The following is a 22,139-nucleotide window of genomic DNA, read 5'->3' as shown; positions in this document are numbered from 1 at the left end:
ACAATCTTAAATTGAAAATATATGTTTAATAAATCAGTATTGAGGATACAAAATAAATATATTAGATCCAGGCATTTCTAAAATACAACATGTTTTTGGTATGTAGGTAGTACAAGTAAATGACAATCATACCATAGTTAGTGGTTTCAATGCAGTGAATGAAATGTGTACGGAATAAAAACAGCATACAGTTAAGTTCAAGTAGTTAAAGACATTCACTTTCTGCTTAGGGATAAGACTTATGTGCTTCTGTGGAATAAAAACATCCCCTGAGCTTGAGCTAGCATAAGGTTTTGTTATGAACAGGCTGAAACACAAAAAAGAACAAGTAGTTTTTCTATTGCTGATAGATATGTTGCTTATTGTGCTGTCAGTGGGCACTGTAGTGTATAGTTAAGACATTATTGCACCTAAACAATAGACTCTGGAGAGCTCCCTTTTTGCCAAATCGTAGATAACACCCTTTTTATATAAACTCTAATCCCTCATACTTTACGTCCCCTATCTTTGTTTCGGGCATCAACACGTGTCCATCCAGTGTGAACGCAATCATATAAGTGGCTATTTTCCCGCCGTCCTCCTCTGATTTTAAGGCCACAATGACTTGATCCTCTGTGCCTGGGACAAATTTGAAGGAGGAAAAGCCGTGTGTTGGGTTGAGAGGCCCGACTTGGCGTAGCTTTATGTAACTGAAGTCTGCGGGGCAAGACAGGAGCAGGTTTGTGGCTCTGCGCTCGTCAGCGGTCTCTTCGTAGCGCTCGTGACTCGCTCGACGAGGCAGGAAAAACCAGCGCTGAAAGCTGTTGCTCCACACCGCCGCTTCATGGATGAGATAGCCTGAGAAAAAGATCCATTTTTCAAGTGTTACGGTCATTTTGTCAACCAATTTGGAGCCCAACAGTCTCACCGACGTTTCCTCACCAAAACATTTCAACACTAGCTGATGGGCTATGTGGTAATCATAAACCAAAGCACAAATAGAAAGAAAATGCTAAATCATTGAAAATACAACAACATACTTTCATAACTGATTTTTTACTTCTTCAGCAATAATTTAGGGTAATTTAGCAGGACTGTTTAGCAGAACTGTAGTGCCCCATTTTGACATTGACTTAACTGGACACCCACTGGTATGGGAAAACATAAATTGGTGTCCGTAGTTGTACCTGGTGGATGAATCCCAGCAGCGTTTCGGAGACTGTTGTAATGCGGCACCCAGTTTCTGTGTTGGACGTCACCGTGGGAACCAACAACCTTGACCCACTCGGGATTGTTGTTGACCACCTCCCCTGAAGTCGTGGTCCACTCTTTTCCCAGGCCGCCCACATAAAGGTGCTCGTCCTTCACCGCCAGCCATTCTGCCTTAAAGCCTGAGCACAAAGCAGAATAACAAAGAATGTTTTTGTCAATGTCGTATTTTTAATGTTTTATAAACATTTGTATAATATTTTTAGACAAAAAATATCTATAAGTTTTAAAAAGTAGTTGTGGAGAGCAAAACTATGACAAATCAAACTACATGTAAATGAAAAGACAAATGAACAGAAGATCACCAATAGACCTGAATGATCCAGGTGCCACTCCACTCACAAGGGCTGAGGAAGTCAACTTTGTTATAAAGATCTCACCAAACAATAACCCATCTGGTGAAATGGTCATGAATAAGCTCAAACTTGAAAGCATCAAAGTGAAAATCTACTACTAATGGCTCACTCCAGAGAATAATATACTGCCCCCTACAGCCAACATGTTATAGTGATTTCATTGTTGTTAGTCATATGTAAATGACAAATAAAAGCGATGATTGCTTGAACTGACCTTTTGATACAGAGCCGTCTCCGTCAGGCAGGATGACCCAGGGCACAGCGCGGCTCCCCTCGATCCTGTACACAACACCAGTGCGATCGTCCACACTGTACAGGTGCCCATTGAACACCACCAGCTCAGACAGCTCCATCCCTGAACAAGTTACCAACAAACAATGAATTAATAGCAAACGTATACAGAAGTGGGAACATTATATAGATGCCACTGGCTTGTATCAAGACAGTAAGACCAAAAAAAGATAACTTGGATGGTCTATTAAAGGGGCTACATGCAAGTTGGCCATTTTATACTTACTACTGCCACCTCAGGTCATACATGTAACTGCACCTTCTATAATAGGCTCGTGCATGACAGCAATTCAGACCCGAAGTAACAACTTTTTGAGTGACAGTGAAGGATTTTAGAGGCAGTTGTGGTGAACGGGTCTAACATTTTTAAACTCTGTATTATCCCTTTAAAATATTATTAATTATAATATCAGTTATTAGTTATTTGCCTTTTGCCAGTAGTAGCCAACAGCGTATGGAGTCGTTCTACGGCTTTTAATTCCACTTTTTCTATTGTTTTTACCTAATGCTAGTCTATGGAAAATCAGAACAGAAACCGCAGTAAAATGACATGCAGATAAAAAGTTTTACATATAATTTACCTCTTCCCTTCTCAGACAGGTGACTCTCCAGCGTTAGCATGTCTGCGTCCCACTCCACCTGTAGCCTGTCTCCACTGTCTGAGAGCGTCAGGTGTCCTCTTCTCATGAAGCTGAACCAGGTTTGAGCCTTTGAGCTCCTGGATGCAGTGTCAAGATCTGCTATTACCCCAATCCTGTAGCGAACACCATCCTTTGTCCTCTGCGGTGGACTCAGTGGATACGTGTGATTATAGGCGGATTTCCCTCGTTGGGGTGGAGACAGTTTATTTGTATTTTGACCAAAATAATTGATCATTATGGCTTCTTTGCTATGTGACGGCAAATTGCTAATGCCATTTTGCGCTGTGTCATCTGTGCTCCGGCGGAGAAAAAACATAAGCACTAAAGACAACACAGTCAGAGCAGCAAGTGTCTGCCATCTTGGAAGAGAGTCTGAGGAGAACATTTGTCCCAAGGCCGAAGGAGGGCCTTTCATATACACAAAGAGAGAAGAAGCCATTTGGTTATCAGCATTTTCATTTTGAAGACTGCACTGGAGGTTCGTGTCTCCTGGAAAAAAGAACAAAGCAGAGGAAAGTTGGTCAGGACCTGCATGAAATAAATGACACATCGAAGGATTTTATTTGGTGAATGTGCTGTAAGATCTAGTGGGAATTCTGGGATAAATTATAACGTTTTCAACTTCTTCTCAGCATTCAGTTGTAGCAGTGTTTTATGTACTGAATCTTGTTTCTCTTCATAATGATTTTGTAGACAAATATATGAAAACTAACATGTAAAAGAATTGTTTTTAGTGTAAATAATTACTAATATTATAATCAAAGTCTAATCTAATCTCCAAAAAAATGACCGATGATTGACCGAGATTATTTTTCTATAAAATGTTGTTTATCAAGTCTGTTTTAGTTGTGTTTGTAACAAAATAGTTTCACGAATAGAGTATCAGATCTTTCATAACAGTGATGTGTCTAAACTAAGGATGGGACTGTAAACAATAATATCATTAATCACGATAAAGTTAAACAATCGATGCTAGAAGATAATCGCTAAATCCATCAGACAACCAGTGTTGGTAACTTTACCAGGAGTGGGTACGTCTCCATGGAGATGTGACTAAGGTCAGCAGTATTTAAGATTTCAGTAGGTTAGTTCCTCATCCAAATCCATTCTTTGATTACCCACTGCAGAATAGCCTTTTCTTATCGAGCTGCTCATTAGCTGCATGTTTTGTATTGATGACAGTATAGTCCAAAATGTTACACAGTGTGCCTTTAAATACTTACTTTATGTCTCACTCAATATGACATTTACAGCAGACAATGAAGAGGAATATTTAATAATTGCCCAATCCCCAATATTTCTGCAGTTTCAGTGATTTTTTAAACCATTGGCAAATATCGTGACTATATCGTTATCGCAATTATTTTGGCCAAGATAATCGTGACCCCAAATTTAATTATCGTCCCATCCCTCGTCTCAACTACAGTGTTTCAGGAATGAGAGCTATGTGTTGCGATGTAGTTTCCTGAAAAATAAATAACCACAGTCAGCCACTTGCAACAGATGAAATATTTCAAAGCAACAAGTGGGTATGTCTCTAGTCCAGGGGTACTCAATTAAATTACATGTTTTAACATTTTCAAGCGCAATGACTGCATATGTCGATGCTAGTCTAGTCATCTAGTCTATGCTATTGAGGAATCTCCTGCATAATTACAACTTTGAAGTTAGTTCTTACATAATGTTCTTGCATTTCAACAGACATGTGTGACACTGTGTTTCATCTCGAGCCATAACCATTTCATCATCCTAATCCTATAGCATGCAGACTTCTGATACAACAAGAGTTGGCAACAGACAGGGACCAGAAACAAACCTGTTATTGTCTCTAATGTAGGCACAGCAAATACCTCCCACCCTCCGCAGCACAGACCTCAATGTAAACTCTGTGAAGAATGTAATTACTCACCCTTTCTTCGCCTCTTCTCTCCTGAATGCTCGGTCAGCACACTGTTGCTCTCCATCTCTCCTCATGCATCCCAAAACATCCCTGGACCCTGTGGTGTCCCACACGAACTATATCTCTAGATCACAGTGAAGTTTCTACTTGTGTTCCTAAAAGGCAAACAAACAAAGAAGGCTGTGCTTTTTTATCATAATAACAGGAAAAGGGCTTGGCCTGAGTAAACACTGTGTGCTACATATTTTTTTTTTGCATAATTGTTCCTTTTCCATTTGTTTTAGATAAAACATTGTACTCCTTGGCTTTTACATATTTATAACTGCGTGTTATTGTATTTCAATAGGAACAGTTTGTACTGAACACTCTCTCTGAATGATAATTGGGAAGTCATTCGTCATTCTCATATGTAGTGATGAACATGAATGAAAGCCTTGGTGAGTTGTGAATTGAAGTAGTTATACATATTGTACTTCAGTTACATTACTGAAATGGTCTGTAAAAGGACGCATGTCCTGTGCCTTCGTGGAGCATTTTGTGATCACACACGATTTGCAACTACTACTTCAACGGCACAATAATTGACCGATTCTTTAATTATTTTAATGCAACTCGAAGAGCTCACCAAGCTAAACCCCAGTGCAAGTGGTGCATAATTTACGAAAGCGTCTTGTTCTGACTGTGACATAATTAGGTGGAGAACACCTTCAACTTTGAGCTTTAAAATAAGGTGAACTGCAGGAGCACATGCACATCCTGTAATGTTCGCTTTTACACAGTCGTAACAAACACCACTGTCTTGATCGTGTCTGTTTAGTTAAGTTTCACTTGCTACAAGGTTAGCTAACTTTGGCTAGCAACCGATTTGATACTTCGACTGGTGAAACAAACCATAACTTGTTAAAATGAGTCTTGATCAACATATGAAACGCTTACCAGGTACAAAAGAAGACCGTGAACCCCGCTGAACTCAAGTGTCAAAACAGACACGGCATTTATCCATTTAGCTTCAGCACCGGCGTCCTCTGATTAGCTCCTCCTTAAAGCGGAGCTCCGGCCGGCCAGGTAACGACCGCTGTACAACGTGTACTGTACATAATAATAATAATAATAATAATAATTAAAGCCGCAAGCGGCATTTAGAGGCCCTCGCGAGCAGCGTTGGCCGGTTGGCGCACGCCGTCGCACGCCACCGCAATAACCGGGGTCGCTGCCGCGCCGTACGTGGTTAAAACGACGCTACCACCCTCGGTTGAGTTTATAAAAGAGCAAAGGCAAGAAATGCGCCTTCGGCGCCAGATCACGCGATATTTCCCAAAATGGCCGACTTTGTGTGGGTTGCCTAGCAACCACGTAATGTACTTTTTTGTTCGGACAGTCACGTCGCACGTGTGTACCAATTTTGATTTGGCTACGCCAAACTTTATTTCGGGTCGTTGCCATGGCAACACGGTGGGAAAATGGGCGTGGCCATAATTTACTTTTTGATCGGGGTCACGTGACGGATGTCTGTGCCGAATTTTGTTTGTCTACGACAAAGTTTACTTTTTTTCTCCATTCATTTTTATTTGGTGCTCTGCAGGGGGCGCTATCGCGCCCATTTTCAAAATTCCTATATCAAAACATCCGGGGCCGAGGACTCGACCAACGATTCAAGTTACAGTAAAATCGGCCAAAGTATGTGCGAGTTATGACTCTTCGAAGGTGACGGCGTGCGCCGAAAACGAACGCCAAATTCATGGCGTTGCCATGACAAAACCGGAAATCCTATTAGAAAGTTTTTAACAACTTTTAATGCCCCACATGTGTAGATGATCTGGAGCGACCGGGGAGTCGCTGCGTTCAACGCCCTAGGACGAGTTCGTTCAAATGCGAGGGCATGAAAAGGCGCCTTCGGCGCCAGGTCGCTCTTCTGGCCAATATGGCCGCCGTATAGTTGGTTGCCTAGCAACCGCGTAATATGTTTTTTTTTCTGGCTTCGCGTGACCAATCACTGTGCCGAATTTTTTTCGTCTACGACGAACTAAAATTTTCGGGGTTTTGGGGATTTTGGGGGGTCTGGCCATAGGCCGCAATGTTAACGTCGTTTTTCCAGGGGGCGCTGACGCGCCATTTTTTTGAATTTTTGAAATTTGGAGATGTGAAAGTTTTTTTTTTCACCTAATTGAATTTTGGGCAAAAATTCAGGACTTTTCATCAGTGGGAAAGTGGATTTTGGGGGGGAGAAGAAAAATAATAATAATTAAAGCCGCAAGCGGCATTTAGAGGCCCTCGCGAGCAGCGTTGGCCGGTTGGCGCACGCCGTCGCACGCCACCGCAATAACCGGGGGGCGCTAATGCGCCATACGTGGTTTTGCTATCGCTGCCACCCTCCGTTGAGTTTATAAAAGAGCAAAGGCAAGAAATGCGCCTTTGGCGCCAGATCACGCGATATTTCCCAAAATGGCCGACTTCGTGTGGGTTGCCTAGCAACCACGTAATGTACTTTTTTGTTCGGACGGTCATGACGAAGGTGTGTACCAATTTTGGTTTGGCTATGCCAAACTTTGTTTCGGGTCGTTGCCATGGCAACACGGTGGGAAAATGGGCGTGGCCATAATTTACTTTTTGATCGGGGTCACGTGACGGATGTGTGTGCCCAATTTTTTTTGTCTACGACAAAGTTTACTTTTTTTCCCTATTCATTTTTATTCGGTGCTCTGCAGGGGGCGCTATTGCGCCCATTTTCAAAATTCCTATATCAAAACATCCGGGGCCGACGACTCGACCAACGATTCAAGTTACGGTAAAATCGGCCACAGTTTGTGCGAGTTATGACTCTTCGAAGGCGACGGCGAACGCCAAAAACGAACGCCAAATTCATGGCGTTGCCATGACAAAACCGGAAATCCTATTAGAAAGTTTTTAATAACTTTTAATGCCCCACATGTGTAGATGATCTGGAGCGACCGGGGAGTCGCTGCGTTCAACGCCCTAGGACGAGTTCGTTCAAATGTGAGGGCACGAAAAGGCGCCTTCGGCGCCAGGTCGCTCTTTTGGCCAAGATGGCCGCCATACTGTTGGTTGCCTAGCAACCGCGTAATATCTTTTTTTTTTTGGTTCCATGTGACCAATCACTGTGCCGAATTTTTTTCGTCTACGACGAACTAAAATTTTCGGGGTTTTCGGGATTTTGGGGGGTCTGGCCATAGGCCGCAATGTTAACGTCGTTTTTCCAGGGGGCGCTGACGCGCCATTTTTTTGAATTTTTGAAATTTGGAGATGTGGAGGTTTTTTTTTTCACCTAATTGAATTTTGGGCAAAAATTCAGGACTTTTCATCAGTGGGAAGTGGCCGAAACGGCCTCCGGGGGGGGAGAAGAAAAAAAAAAATAATAATAATAATAATAATTAAAGCCGCAAGCGGCATTTAGAGGCCCTCGCGAGCAGCGTTGGCCGGTTGGCGCACGCCGTCGCACGCCACCGCAACAACCGGGGGGCGCTGCCGCGCCCTACGTGGTTTTGAAATCGCTGCCACCCTCGGTCGAGTTTATAAAAGAGCAAAGGCAAGAAATGCGCCTTCGGCGCCAGATCACGCGATATTTCCCAAAATGGCCGACTTTGTGTGGGTTGCCTAGCAACCACGTAATGTACTTTTTCGTTCGGAACGTCACGACGAAGGTGTGTACCAATTTTGGTTTGGCTACGCCAAACTTTATTTCGGGTCGTTGCCATGGCAACACGGTGGGAAAATGGGCGTAGTCATAATTTACTTTTTGATCGAGGTCACGTGACGGATGTTTGTGCCAAATTTTATTTGTCTACGACAAAGTTTACTTTTTTTCCCCATTAATTTTTATTCGGTGCTCTGCAGGGGGCGCTATAGCGCCCATTTTCAAAATTCCTATATCAAAACATCCGGGGCCGAGGACTCGACCAACGATTCAAGTTACGGTAAAATCGGCCACAGTATGTGCGAGTTATGACTCTTCGAAGGCGACGGCGAACGCCAAAAATGAACGCCAAATTCATGGCGTTGCCATGACAAAACCGGAAATCCTATTAGAAAGTTTTTAATAACTTTTAATGCCCCACATGTGTAGATGATCTGGAGCGACCGAGGAGTCGCTGCGTTCAACGCCCTAGGACGAGTTCGTTCAAATGCGAGGACACGAAAAGGCGCCTTCGGCGCCAGGTCGCTCTTCTGGCCAATATGGCCGCCATACAGATGGTTGCCTAGCAACCGCGTAATATGTTTTTTTTTCTGGCTTCATGCGACCAATCACTGTGCCGAATTTTTTTCGTCTACGACGAACTAAAATTTTCGGGGTTTTCGGGATTTTGGGGGGTCTGGCCATAGGCCGCAATGTTAACGCCGTTTTTCCAGGGGGCGCTGACGCGCCATTTTTTTGAATTTTTGAAATTTGGAGATGTGAAGTTTTTTCTTTTCACCAAATTGAATTTTGGGCAAAAATTCAGGACTTTTCGTCGGTGGGAAAGTGGATTTCTGGGGGAGAGGAAAAATAATAATAATAATAATAATAAGAAAAAGAAAAACTCTTACAATAACAATATAGCGCCGCCTGCGGCGGCCCATATTTATATCGTCGGAAAGGTCTCACGTCCAGTAACCCACCCGTGAGGTTCATTGTCAAATACGAGCGCGTTGCGCTCGTATTTTACCACTTCTTTGTCAATATTTCTTAATGCGTTTTTTTTCCAGATTTTTGTGCAAGCAACAACAAATATGCCGCTTTCGCGGCAAACACCTATATCATTGGATAGGCCTCAATGCCCTGAGTCACTCTAGTAGTGTTTTGGGCACTGGGGAGTGGCCATGGTCGATGACGAGCGCGTTGCGCTCGTCATCGACTACTTTCTTGTCAATGTTGCGCCTTGCCTGGATTTTTCACCTTTTTTCACACAAGCAGTTACAAATGTGCCGCTTTCGCGGCACACGCCTATTTCACCGGACAGGGCGTGGTGCCGGGAGTCCCCCCTATTACTGTCTGATGCATGGGGAGCGCTCCGCGCTCTGTTTCTTGAGCGCTGCGCGCTCTTTTCGGGACGTGCGCTATGCGCACGTCTTTCTTCAGTGCGCTCCGCGCACTGCCGTACAATTACAATAGGCCCGAGCCCTGCCAGGCCGCTCGGGCCTAATAAGAAAAACCCTTACAATAACAATATAGCGCCGCCTCCGGCGGCCCATATTTATATCGTCGGAAAGGTCTCACGTCCAGTAACCCACCCGTAAGGTTCATTGTCAAATACGAGCGCGTTGCGCTCGTATTTTACCACTTCTTTGTCAATATTTCTTAATGCGTTTTTTTTTCAGATTTTTTTGCGAGCAACAACAAATATGCCGCTTTCGCGGCAAACACCTATATCATTGGATAGGCCTCGATGCCCTGAGTCACTCTAGTAGTGTTTCGGGCATTGGGAAGTGGCCATGGTCGATGACGAGCGCGTTGCGCTCGTCATCGACTACTTTCTTGTCAATGTTGCGCCTTCACTGGATTTTTCACCTTTTTTCACACGAGCAGTTACAAATGTGCCGCTTTCGCGGCACACGCCTATTTCACCGGACAGGGCGTGGTGCCGGGACTCCCCCCATTACTGTCTAATGCATGGGGAGCGCTCTGCGCTCTGTTTCTTGAGCGCTGCGCGCTCTTTTCGGGACGTGCGCTACGCGCACGTCTTTCATCAGTGCGCTCCGCGCACTGCCGTACAATTACAATAGGCCCGAGCCCTGCCAGGCCGCTCGGGCCTAATTAAAGCCGCAAGCGGCATTTAGAGGCCCTCGCGAGCGGCGTTGGCCGGTTGGCGCACGCCGTCGCACGCCACCGCAATAACCGGGGGGCGCTGCCGCGCCGTACGTGGTTAAAATGACGCTGCCACCCTCGGTTGAGTTTGTAAAAGAGCAAAGGCAAGAAACGGCGCCTTCGGCGCCAGATCACGCGATATTTCCCAAAATGGCCGACTTTGTGGGGGTTGCCTAGCAACCACGTAATGTACTATTTTGTTCGGACGGTCATGACGAAGGTGTGTACCAATTTTGGTTTGGCTATGCCAAACTTTATTTCGGGTCGTTGCCATGGCAACACGGTGGGAAAATGGGCGTGGCCATAATTTACTTTTTGATCGGGGTCACGTGACGGATGTCTGTGCCATTTTTTTTTTGTCTACGACAAAGTTTACTTTTTTTCCCTATTCATTTTTATTCGGTGCTCTGCAGGGGGCGCTATTGCGCCCATTTTCAAAATTCCTATATCAAAACATCCGGGGCCGACGACTCGACCAACGATTCAAGTTACGCTAAAATCGGCCACAGTTTGTGCGAGTTATGACTCTTCGAAGGCGACGGCGAACGCCAAAAACGAACGCCAAATTCATGGCGTTGCCATGACAAAACCGGAAATCCTATTAGAAAGTTTTTAATAACTTTTAATGCCCCACATGTGTAGATGATCTGGAGCGACCGGGGAGTCACTGCGTTAAACGCCCTAGGACGAGTTCGTTCAAATGCGAGGGCACAAAAAGGCGCCTTCGGCGCCAGGTCGCTCTTTTGGCCAAGATGGCCGCCATACAGATGGTTGCCTAGCAACCGCGTAATATGTTTTTTTTTTTGGTTCCATGTGACCAATCACTGTGCCGAATTTTTTTCGTCTACGACGAACTAAAATTTTCGGGGTTTTCGGGATTTTGGGGGGTCTGGCCATAGGCCGCAATGTTAACGTCGTTTTTCCAGGGGGCGCTGACGCGCCATTTTTTTGAATTTTTGAAATTTGGAGATGTGGAGGGTTTTTTTTTCACCTAATTGAATTTTGGGCAAAAATTCAGGACTTTTCATCAGTGGGAAGTGGCCGAAACGGCCTCCGGGGGGGGAGAAGAAAAAAAATAATAATAATAATAATAATAAGAAGAAAAACCCTTACAATAACAATATAGCGCCGCCTCCGGCGGCCCATATTTATATCGTCGGAAAGGTCTCACGTCCAGTAACCCACCCGTAAGGTTCATTGTCAAATACGAGCGCGTTGCGCTCGTATTTTACCACTTCTTTGTCAATATTTCTTAATGCGTTTTTTTTTCAGATTTTTGTGCGAGCAACAACAAATATGCCGCTTTCGCGGCAAACACCTATATCATTGGATAGGCCTTAATGCCCTGAGTCACTATAGTAGTGTTTTGGGCACTGGGAAGTGGCCATGGTCGATGACGAGCGCGTTGCGCTCGTCATCGACTACTTTCTTGTCAATGTTGCGCCTACACTTGATTTTTCACCTTTTTTCACACGAGCAGTTACAAATGTGCCGCTTTCGCGGCACACGCCTATTTCACCGGACAGGGCGTGGTGCCGGGGTCCCCCCTATTACTGTCTCATGCATGGGGAGCGCTCCGCGCTCTGTTTCTTGAGCGCTGCGCGCTCTTTTCGGGACGTGCGCTACGCGCACGTCTTTCTTCAGTGCGCTCCGCGCACTGCCGTACAATTACAATAGGCCCGAGCCCTGCCAGGCCGCTCGGGCCTAATTAAAGCCGCAAGCGGCATTTAGAGGCCCTCGCGAGCAGCGTTGGCCGGTTGGCGCACGCCGTCGCACGCCACCGCAATAGCCGGGGGGCGCTGCCGCGCCGTACGTGGTTAAAATGACGCTGCCACCCTCGGTTGAGTTTATAAAAGAGCAAAGGCAAGAAACGGCGCCTTTGGCGCCAGATCACGCGATGTTTCCCAAAATGTCCGACTTTGTGTGGGTTGCCTAGCAACCACGTAATGTACTTTTTTGTTCGGAACGTCATGACGAAGGTGTGTACCAATTTTGGTTTGGCTACGCCAAACTTTATTTCGGGTCGTTGCCATGGCAACACGGTGGGAAAATGGGCGTGGCCATAATTTATTTTTTGATCGGGGTCACGTGACGGATGTGTGTGCCAAATTTTTTTTGTCTACGACAAAGTTTACTTTTTTTCCCTATTCATTTTTATTCGGTGCTCTGCAGGGGGCGCTATTGCGCCCATTTTCAAAATTCCCATATCAAAACATCCGGGGCCGACGACTCGACCAACGATTCAAGTTTCACTAAAATCGGCCAAAGTATGTGCGAGTTATGACTCTTCAAAGGCGATGGCGAACGCCAAAAATGAACGCCAAATTCATGGCGTTGCCATGACAAAACCGGAAATCCTATTAGAAAGTTTTTAATAACTTTTAATGCCCCACATGTGTAGATGATCTGGAGCGACCGGGGAGTCGCTGCGTTCAACGCCCTAGGACGAGTTCGTTCAAATGCGAGGGCACGAAAAGGCGCCTTCGGCGCCAGGTCGCTCTTCTGGCCAAGATGGCTGCCGTACTGTTGGTTGCCTAGCAACCGCGTAATATCTTTTTTTTTTTGGTTCCATGTGACCAATCACTGTGCCGAATTTTTTTCGTCTACGACGAACTAAAATTTTCGGGGTTTTCGGGATTTTGGGGGGTCTGGCCATAGGCCGCAATGTTAACGTGGTTTTTCCAGGGGGCGCTGACGCGCTATTTTTTTGAATTTTTGAATTTCGGAGATGTGAAGTTTTTTCTTTTCACCAAATTGAATTTTGGGCAAAAATTCAGGACTTTTCGTCGGTGGGAAAGTGGATTTCTGGGGGAGAGGAAAAATAATAAGAATAATAATTAAAGCCGCAAGCGGCATTTAGAGGCCCTCGCGAGCAGCGTTGGCCGGTTGGCGCACGCCGTCGCACGCCACCGCAATAACCGGGGGGCGCTGCCGCGCCGTACGTGGTTAAAATGACGCTACCACCCTCGGTCGAGTTTATAAAAGAGCAAAGGCAAGAAATGCGCCTTTGGCGCCAGATTATGCGATTTTTCCCAAAATGGCCGACTTTGTGTGGGTTGCCTAGCAACCGCGCAATGTACTTTTTTGTTCAGAAGGTCATGACGAAAGTGTGTACCAATTTTGGTTTGGCTCCGCCAAACTTTATTTCGGGTCGTTGCCATGGCAACACGGTGGGAAAATGGGCGTGGCCATAATTTACTTTTTGATCGGGCTCACGTGACGGATGTTTGTGCCAAATTTTATTTGTCTACGACAAAGTTTACTTTTTTTCTCCATTAATTTTTATTCGGTGCTCTGCAGGGGGCGCTATTGCGCCCATTTTCAAAATTCCCATATCAAAACATCCGGGGCCGACGACTCGACCAACGATTCAAGTTTCACTAAAATCGGCCACAGTATGTGCGAGTTATGACTCTTCGAAGGCGACGGCGAACGCCAAAAACGAACGCCAAATTCATGGCGTTACCATGACAAAACCGGAAATCCTATTAGAAAGTTTTTAATAACTTTTAATGCCCCACATGTGTAGATGATCTGGAGCGACCGGGGAGTCGCTGCGTTCAACGCCCTAGGACGAGTTCGTTCAAATGCGAGGACACGAAAAGGCGCCTTCGGCGCCAGGTCGCTCTTCTGGCCAATATGGCCGCCATACAGATGGTTGCCTAGCAACCGCGTAATATCTTTTTTTTTCTGGCTTCATGCGACCAATCACTGTGCCGAATTTTTTTCGTCTACGACGAACTAAAATTTTCGGGGTTTTCGGGATTTTGGGGGGTCTGGCCATAGGCCGCAATGTTAACGCCGTTTTTCCAGGGGGCGCTGACGCGCCATTTTTTTGAATTTTTGAAATTTGGAGATGTGAAGTTTTTTCTTTTCACCAAATTGAATTTTGGGCAAAAATTCAGGACTTTTCGTCGGTGGGAAAGTGGATTTCTGGGGGAGAGGAAAAATAATAATAATAATAATAATAAGAAAAAGAAAAACTCTTACAATAACAATATAGCGCCGCCTGCGGCGGCCCATATTTATATCGTCGGAAAGGTCTCACGTCCAGTAACCCACCCGTAAGGTTCATTGTCAAATACGAGCGCGTTGCGCTCGTATTTTACCACTTCTTTGTCAATATTTCTTAATGCGTTTTTTTTTCAGATTTTTATGCGAGCAACTACAAATATGCCGCTTTCGCGGCAAACACCTATATCATTGGATAGGCCTCGATGCCCTGAGTCACTCTAGTAGTGTTTTGGGCATTGGGAAGTGGCCATGGTCGATGACGAGCGCGTTGCGCTCGTCATCGACTACTTTCTTGTCAATGTTGCGCCTTCACTGGATTTTTCACCTTTTTTCACACGAGCAGTTACAAATGTGCCGCTTTCGCGGCACACGCCTATTTCACCGGACAGGGCGTGGTGCCGGGGTCCCCCCGATTACTGTCTAATGCATGGGGAGCGCTCCGCGCTCTGTTTCTTGAGCGCTGCGCGCTCTTTTCGGGACGTGCGCTACGCGCACGTCTTTCTTCAGTGCGCTCCGCGCACTGCCGTACAATTACAATAGGCCCGAGCCCTGCCAGGCCGCTCGGGCCTAATAATAAGAAAAACCCTTACAATAACAATATAGCGCCGCCTCCGGCGGCCCATATTTATATCGTCGGAAAGGTCTCACGTCCAGTAACCCACCCGTGAGGTTCATTGTCAAATACGAGCGCGTTGCGCTCTTATTTTACCTCTTCTTTGTCAATATTTCTTAATGCGTTTTTTTTTCAGATTTTTGTGCGAGCAACAACAAATATGCCGCTTTCGCGGCAAACACCTATATCATTGGATAGGCCTTAATGCCCTGAGTCACTCTAGTAGTGTTTTGGGCATTGGGAAGTGGCCATGGTCGATGACGAGCGCGTTGCGCTCGTCATCGACTACTTTCGTGTCAATGTTGCGCCTTGCCTGGATTTTTCACCTTTTTTCACACGAGCAGTTACAAATGTGCCGCTTTCGCGGCACACGCCTATTTCACCGGACAGGGCGTGGTGCCGGGGTCCCCCCTATTACTGTCTGATGCATGGGGAGCGCTCCGCGCTCTGTTTCTTGAGCGCTGCGCGCTCTTTTCGGGACGTGCGCTACGCGCACGTCTTTCTTCAGTGCGCTCCGCGCACTGACGTACAATTACAATAGGCCCGAGCCCTGCCAGGCCGCTCGGGCCTAATAAGAAAAACCCTTACAATAACAATATAGCGCCGCCTCCGGCGGCCCATCTTTATATCGTCGGAAAGGTCTCACGTCCAGTAACCCACCCGTAAGGTTCATTGTCAAATACGAGCGCGTTGCGCTCGTATTTTACCACTTCTTTGTCAATATTTCTTAATGCGTTTTTTTTTCAGATTTTTTTGCGAGCAACAACAAATATGCCGCTTTCGCGGCAAACACCTATATCATTGGATAGGCCTTAATGCCCTGAGTCACTCTAGTAGTGTTTTGGGCACTGGGAAGTGGCCATGGTCGATGACGAGCGCGTTGCGCTCGTCATCGACTACTTTCTTGTCAATGTTGCGCCATGCCTGGATTTTTCACCTTTTTTCACACGAGCAGTTACAAATGTGCCGCTTTCGCGGCACACGCCTATTTCACCGGACAGGGCGTGGTGCCGGGAGTCCCCCCATTACTGTCTAATGCATGGGGAGCGCTCCGCGCTCTGTTTCTTGAGCGCTGCGCGCTCTTTTCGGGACGTGCGCTACGCGCACGTCTTTCTTCAGTGCGCTCCGCGCACTGCCGTACAATTACAATAGGCCCGAGCCCTGCCAGGCCGCTCGGGCCTAATAATAATAATAATAAGAAAAACCCTTACAATAACAATATAGCGCCGCCTGCGGCGGCCCATATTTATATCGTCGGAAAGGTCTCACGTCCAGTAACCCACCCGTGAGGTTCATTGTCAAATACGAGCGCGTTGCGCTCGTATTTTACCACTTCTTTGTCAATATTTCTTAATGCGTTTTTTTTTTCAGATTTTTGTGCGAGCAACAACAAATATGCCGCTTTCGCGGCAAACACCTATATCATTGGATAGGCCTCAATGCCCTGAGTCACTCTAGTAGTGTTTTGGGCATTGGGGAGTGGCCATGGTCGATGACGAGCGCGTTGCGCTCGTCATCGACTACTTTCTTGTCAATGTTGCGCCTTCACTGGATTTTTCACCTTTTTTCACACGAGCAGTTACAAATGTGCCGCTTTCGCGGCACACGCCTATTTCACCGGACAGGGCGTGGTGCCGGGAGTCCCCCCATTACTGTCTAATGCATGGGGAGCGCTCCGCGCTCTGTTTCTTGAGCGCTGCGCGCTCTTTTCGGGACGTGCGCTATGCGCACGTCTTTCTTCAGTGCGCTCCGCGCACTGCCGTACAATTACAATAGGCCCGAGCCCTGCCAGGCCGCTCGGGCCTAATAATAATAATAATAATAATAATAATAATAATAATAATAATAATAATAATAATAATAATAATAATAATAAATCATACATTTATTGCAGTGATTGGCATTACATAATATTAAGCTTCAAAACTCAAGTGTGCAAACATTGAACATTTGTTATGACTGATTATGACCCTTTGCCTTTACAAAGTGCTGAATACACAGTAATTCCCTGGGAGAGCTAACTGCATTGTGGCAACATTAGGCCTCGTTCCATTTCATTTGACCGTACAAAAGTACAGATTACATTGAAAAGTACAAAACAAAGTACAGGTCAAAATCATATCAGTCAACAGTTTTTGTCAAATAAAATATCTTTCTTCTGTGAGGCTAGAATTATTCAGTAACATTTACACAGGCAGCAGTTGTTGTACACAGTCACAGCAACAACTATAAAGTAAACATGTTAATAATAAACAAAAACTATAATAAAAAAACAACCTGATAACCATTCAAAATCACCTGAAATCTAACTTATGCATATTTCCATGGTTTTGAGGCGTTGGTTGCAAATGTTGATTTAGTAGATGGCACAAGAACTCAGCACTTTCCCATCATCTTTAACAGAAGCTGCAAGAAAAATAAAATAAAATAAAATAAAAAATAATAACATGTCGTTATTTTTAATCAATTGACTTTTTTTTTTTTTTACATGTACCTTGGTCAAGTGGTATTCCTCATCTACCAGTCGTTCAATGACGTTGAAGTGGTCTGTGTCTGGAACATCCTCCAGAGTCACATTTAGAGCTGACGTCTTCAACATCTACCAAACAATTCAAATAGACATGAGAAAATTACTGTAAACCTTCATAACATCCATCCAATAGTTGGACATAGATAATGATAAAATGTCTTTAGCTGTTCTTTTTAATATTAAAGACCAAGCACAATAAGGCGGCAGTTCAGTTTAATGCTTCCATAAAGGTCTTCCTGAAGACGTGAAAACTCTAATAGTGTTTGAATCCAGGCTGAAAACTGGCTGATGAGGCTGCATATTACAACTGAAATGATTTTCTCTGTACTCTTTGCTTTAAATTTAACTTTACGATGATTATGTTCCTCTTTTTTTTTTACCTGTTAGATTAAATTTTAATTGGTTGCTTACTTTAAATACAATGCCAATAATTAAGTTGCCTTGCCATATACATCTTTGTATAGAGTTCGGGAATGTGATGTCATATCGCTAAGAATTCTGGGATTAGCAGCAATTACAAACTAATGGAGATTTTAAAAGTTAAAATACTGGAGTTATTGTTCACATTAAAACACTTGGACACCACAGTGTGTTAGATGCATTTACCAGCAGTAACTCAGCAGCTAACAGAGTTGTTCCACGGCTTTTTTCTCCACTTTTTATACTGTTTTTAGCTAATGTTAGTCCTTGGAGATGTATGCGAACAGCTGCAAAGATGGCGGATCTCCATGGTAACTGCGGAATTTCCCTCTATTGGATGTACACTACACCTGTACAGTCCGGAGAACTTACTTTGTAGTATTCCTCAGACTGCTTGCGAAACTCTGGGGAGTCGTGTTGAGCCACAGCCACAACAATGTGGCAGTCAGAGGAAGAGCTCTTCAGCTGCTGGACCAGCGTAGTGGGACTGTTTCTCACTGCCACCTCCCTGACAACAATAAAACAGAAAGGAGTCAGACACTGCCTGATACAACAAACCACTCATTCAGTAATGACACACCCCATAGCAACAGGGTTACTGTGATATTATGCTCAATAAAACGATATAAACAATTACCAAGCTAATCTCTTATCTGAAACAAGCACATTAAACAACATTTTAAACACTAGTTGACATTTATTGATTGACTGACTGATTGATTGTTGTGTTTTTTTATCCATTTGAATATTTTTCTTATATTTGTTATTATCTATATCTGTAATATTATTATTGTGAAGCACTTTGGTGAACTCAGCTTGTTTTTAAATGTGCTATACAATGTTGCATTTATGGCATTGGAAATTTTATGTAATAATATCAGATGGAGGGCTGGAGCCTTTATATCTCATACCTAATGTACCAAATGTTATGCTTTCAATGCCACAAATGCAATAGGTTCAAGAATTTTTGGCAACACTTTGTTCTACATTACCTTTGAAACATTGTACTTACCAAATTTAGTGCAATGTAATGTAAGATGTAATAACTTGTACCTATGGGTTATCTACATAATGGAATAATGTGTATTAGCTGTTTGGAGCTACATAATGTAAGACACTAACCTCTTTTATGTCTTATTACATTATGTACGTTCAAACAACTAATACACTTTATTCTATTATGTTTGTACTACATTGGTACATGTAATGACACATTGTTACATAGGGCACATATTGTGCTAAATCTGGTAGGTACAATGTATCAAGGGTAAAATAAAGTGTAACAGAATGTTTCATATGATCTATTGATACCCGTAAATGTAGATAATTACGAAGTCATTTGGATAAAACAGCCCACATTTGAGCAAAAATGTGTAAAAGTGTACACAAAATCTCTCAATTGAAATTATGTAGGGAGAAAAAATGGGCAAAACAAAAACAATAGATGGTGTATGATATGATTACATGTATTACTGGATTTACAATAATAAATGTAATATTGGATACATGGCAATATGTAATGATAAAACATTAGTGTGAGAGAGCAGATAGAGTTGGTAAGAGTTGGTTTAAGACATAATTCCAATTTACATTAATGTTTTGGGAAAGGGCTCAATGACATGTGCCTTCTTGGAGCATCTCAAAAAATGGAGCAAACAGAAATCAATCGGTGGTCATGATATAATACCACCAACACTGAATATTATAGCATATAGAGGAACTCACTCTGTCATTTTTAGGGGCTCGTTGACATAAGTGGACATGATGGGCAGGAGGTCGTATATACCACTGACGAGGAAAGCTCCTACACAATGAATAAACAAATCACCACTGAGCCGAGTCAATTTAATGATATGTGTCCGATCAAGCATGCCGTACCTTTTATTTGTGGAGTGATACTATACTGCGACCAGTCAGTGGACAGGACCATTGCGGCCAAATGAGCCCCAGCAGAGTGGCCACATATATACAGACCACTTTTGAAGCAGAGAGGAAAATACATGCCTTTAGTTCAAAACAGCAGACACAATTATTATGATGGGTGTCAAATATAAATATATACCTGATATGTGAGTATTGCTGGACAACAGACACCACACTCTTGCGCACTTGTGAAACTATAAGGTCCATATTACCTAGAACATAGTGTACATCATTACAAACCAAAGACGAAAATATTATTGTGCAAAATTGTGTTGTTTTTTACCTTTTGGAGCTATGTCATAATCTACAGCCACAACAACCACTCCTTTACTGACAAGTGGAACGGCCATAAACCCAGACTCCTCTTTGCTGTTAGACATGAAACATTAGCATAAGAACATAGTCTGCAAACAAACAGTAAACACAATTTACAATAAAACTTGATGGTACCTGAGAAACTGCCAGTAGCCTCCATGTATGTAAATGACCAAAGGCATTTCTGCAGGATGAGTGAGTCTGTTAGTATTTGTGGTAAATAGAGTGTGAATGCTTATCAGAGGCGGGTAGTACTCAGTTACTTTAACTGAAGTACATGTACTTGAGTAACTTTTTGAATAAATTGTACTTCTTAAGAGTAGTGTTATCGTACATTACTTTTTACGTCTATTTGAGTAAAATGATGATGTACTGTACTACTTTTTCCACTGTGAGTAAATCTTGAAATGCTTCTTTTTGATCTATAAACTAAATGTAGCTCGTCTCATGCACCTTGATGTGTAAAATTATTTTGTTTTCTGCATTTTCAGGGAATTTTCTGGGAATTTTCTTTCTAAATGTCAAGATTTCCACATTATTTTACGTTTTCTTTCACACAATTTATGGCGTCTTTAACAATAAACCAGACTTTTTCGCAGTTACTCACAGAACTTCAGTAACATTTCTCCACATACTTTTTTTTCCTTTTATTTCAGTAATTGTTTGGGACTACTTTTTACTTGTATGTAGTAACATTACTCTTACTTGAGTAAACATTTTGGCTACTCTACCCACCTCTGATGCTTATTAACATACAGTGAAGACTAACCAAGAGAATTAGTGCTGGGGATGTACACATCCAGTTTCTCCCCATCTCCTTCCCCATACGGCACATTGAGGAGAGTCTGACCAAGAGCACGGGCTTTTCCTGTACCTGAAAAATATCAGTACAAAAACACAAAAAACATGACATTTCAGCTCACTAAATCCCAACTTCTTTTTTTTTGTATGTAAAAAGCAACCGAGTTAATCGGCCTACACTGACTTCAACATTTCTTTTAAATGCAAAAATTGTCAGTCAACCCCGAGTCACCACCTCGGCATTGTGACTGTCAGAGGCTCGCACTCTTGCCTCACAACAAGAAGGTTTTGGGTTCTGTTCCCAAGCCGGGTGGGACCTTTCTGCAAACAGTTTGCATCCCCTAGTCTGGGTGTGTTTCTCTTGTTCCCCCTCACAGCCCATGCACAGTGTGTTAAAAAGTCCAGCCATAGGTAATTCTGACTAAATATATAGTGACGTGTACTGAGGCACTGCAGTCACCCACTGCTGCTGACAGGATGCCCCGAGGCACCGTTTGAGGGTCAAATTCAGAAGGCAAATTTCCCTACAGGGCAAAAAAAAAAGTCACAAACACAATGTGATTAATGCAACTTTCTGAATGAATCATTTAGTGTGACCTCCAGTAGCCAATCTATTCTGGTGCTGGAGCTCATCCCAGCTGCTTAAGGAAGAGGGCGGGGCTTCACCCTGACACAGCAATGCTCAGTGAATAACTCAAAATGCATTCACATGAAAACACTAGCAGTTCCAATTCATGTGTTAGTGTAGATTAATGGTATCTTCTCGGTTGACACCTGTCCTTAGCAGTCACAGTTGCTCTGGCTTATTTCCAATCACAATTATTCAAGGAGCTCAACCATAGATTTAACCGACCTTCCTTCAGAGCCTTCATGTGCGCCTGGATCACGTCGTCCGCGGACATCCTGAGGGACCAGCGGCTGGGCGAGTACTGCAGCTCCAGCTCCTGTCAGAACCAACCGAGAGAGAGAGGGCTGTCACCGGGCGGCCATGAGAACCCCACAACACCGTCACATGTTCTCTGAGTAAACCACGCCACCTGCTGACCGCAATGCGCACTTCTGCTTTTATCATGAGGTTTAAAATTAAATAAAAAACAAAAAGATCATTGTAAATAAAACGGGTTGCAAAAGGCAGAATGAAGCTATTATGACATGCGCGTGAGAGTGAAATTAGACCAAGCACAGCAAAAGCAAAGTAAAACTTACATCTTTCTTCATTCCGGTCCAGTGCATGCTTGTCTCGTACTGAATAGCTATAAAAAAAAAAAGGCATATAAGTAAGGCCTA

The 22,139-nt window shown here is 43.9% G+C and overlaps 2 protein-coding genes across 4 annotated transcripts; both read right to left on the bottom strand.

Annotated features, from left to right (window-relative positions):
- Window positions 1-41: 41 nt before the first annotated feature.
- Window positions 42-5,506, bottom strand: cant1b (calcium activated nucleotidase 1b). Of its 2 annotated transcripts, none has more exons than XM_079553535.1 (6): window positions 5,373-5,506; window positions 4,446-4,591; window positions 2,477-3,025; window positions 1,819-1,959; window positions 1,167-1,370; window positions 42-837 (listed from the first exon to the last, which is right to left on the bottom strand). In XM_079553535.1, the coding sequence occupies exons 2-6, from the start codon at window positions 4,498-4,500 to the stop codon at window positions 467-469; spliced, it is 1,320 nt and encodes a 439-aa protein (XP_079409661.1). In that variant the 5' UTR covers window positions 4,501-4,591; window positions 5,373-5,506; the 3' UTR covers window positions 42-466. The 2 variants fall into 2 exon arrangements, with proteins under 2 accessions (XP_079409661.1, XP_079409662.1); XM_079553536.1 differs by having other exon boundaries at window positions 2,477-3,022.
- An 11,252-nt stretch (window positions 5,507-16,758) lies between these two features.
- afmid (arylformamidase) lies at window positions 16,759-21,857 on the bottom strand. Of its 2 annotated transcripts, none has more exons than XM_079554294.1 (10): window positions 21,706-21,857; window positions 20,821-20,925; window positions 20,187-20,235; window positions 20,020-20,105; window positions 19,876-19,948; window positions 19,692-19,789; window positions 19,539-19,617; window positions 18,186-18,321; window positions 17,352-17,462; window positions 16,759-17,269 (listed from the first exon to the last, which is right to left on the bottom strand). In XM_079554294.1, exons 1-10 carry the CDS (start codon window positions 21,752-21,754, stop codon window positions 17,240-17,242), a joined length of 816 nt encoding a protein of 271 aa, XP_079410420.1. In that variant the 5' UTR covers window positions 21,755-21,857; the 3' UTR covers window positions 16,759-17,239. The 2 variants fall into 2 exon arrangements, with proteins under 2 accessions (XP_079410420.1, XP_079410421.1); XM_079554295.1 differs by having other exon boundaries at window positions 17,358-17,462.
- Between the last annotated feature and the right edge of the window lie 282 nt (window positions 21,858-22,139).

Source organism: Gobius niger (assembly GCF_951799975.1).
Source record: "Gobius niger genome assembly, chromosome: 3".
Lineage (NCBI taxonomy): Eukaryota > Metazoa > Chordata > Actinopteri > Gobiiformes > Gobiidae > Gobius > Gobius niger.
The sequence above is the reverse complement of the archived record's forward strand: the minus strand, read 5'-3'. Positions and strand labels throughout refer to the sequence as shown.

Excerpts from the sequence above, each read along its gene's own strand:
- cant1b (XM_079553535.1), bottom strand. The coding sequence starts at position 4,500 with ATGGAGAGCAACAGTGTGCTGACCGAGCATTCAGGAGAGAAGAGGCGA. Across the intron at positions 3,026-4,445 it reads AGAGAAGAGGCGAAGAAAGG|GAGACACGAACCTCCAGTGC; the intron begins GTGAGTAATTAC and ends TCTTTTTTCCAG. Across the intron at positions 838-1,166 it reads TGCTGGGATTCATCCACCAG|GCTATCTCATCCATGAAGCG; the intron begins GTACAACTACGG and ends TCTTTTTCTCAG.
- afmid (XM_079554294.1), bottom strand. The coding sequence starts at position 21,754 with ATGTCCGCGGACGACGTGATCCAGGCGCACATGAAGGCTCTGAAGGAA. Across the intron at positions 19,949-20,019 it reads TTATGACATAGCTCCAAAAG|GTAATATGGACCTTATAGTT; the intron begins GTAAAAAACAAC and ends ACTATGTTCTAG. Across the intron at positions 19,790-19,875 it reads CAGCAATACTCACATATCAG|TGGTCTGTATATATGTGGCC; the intron begins GTATATATTTAT and ends CTGCTTCAAAAG.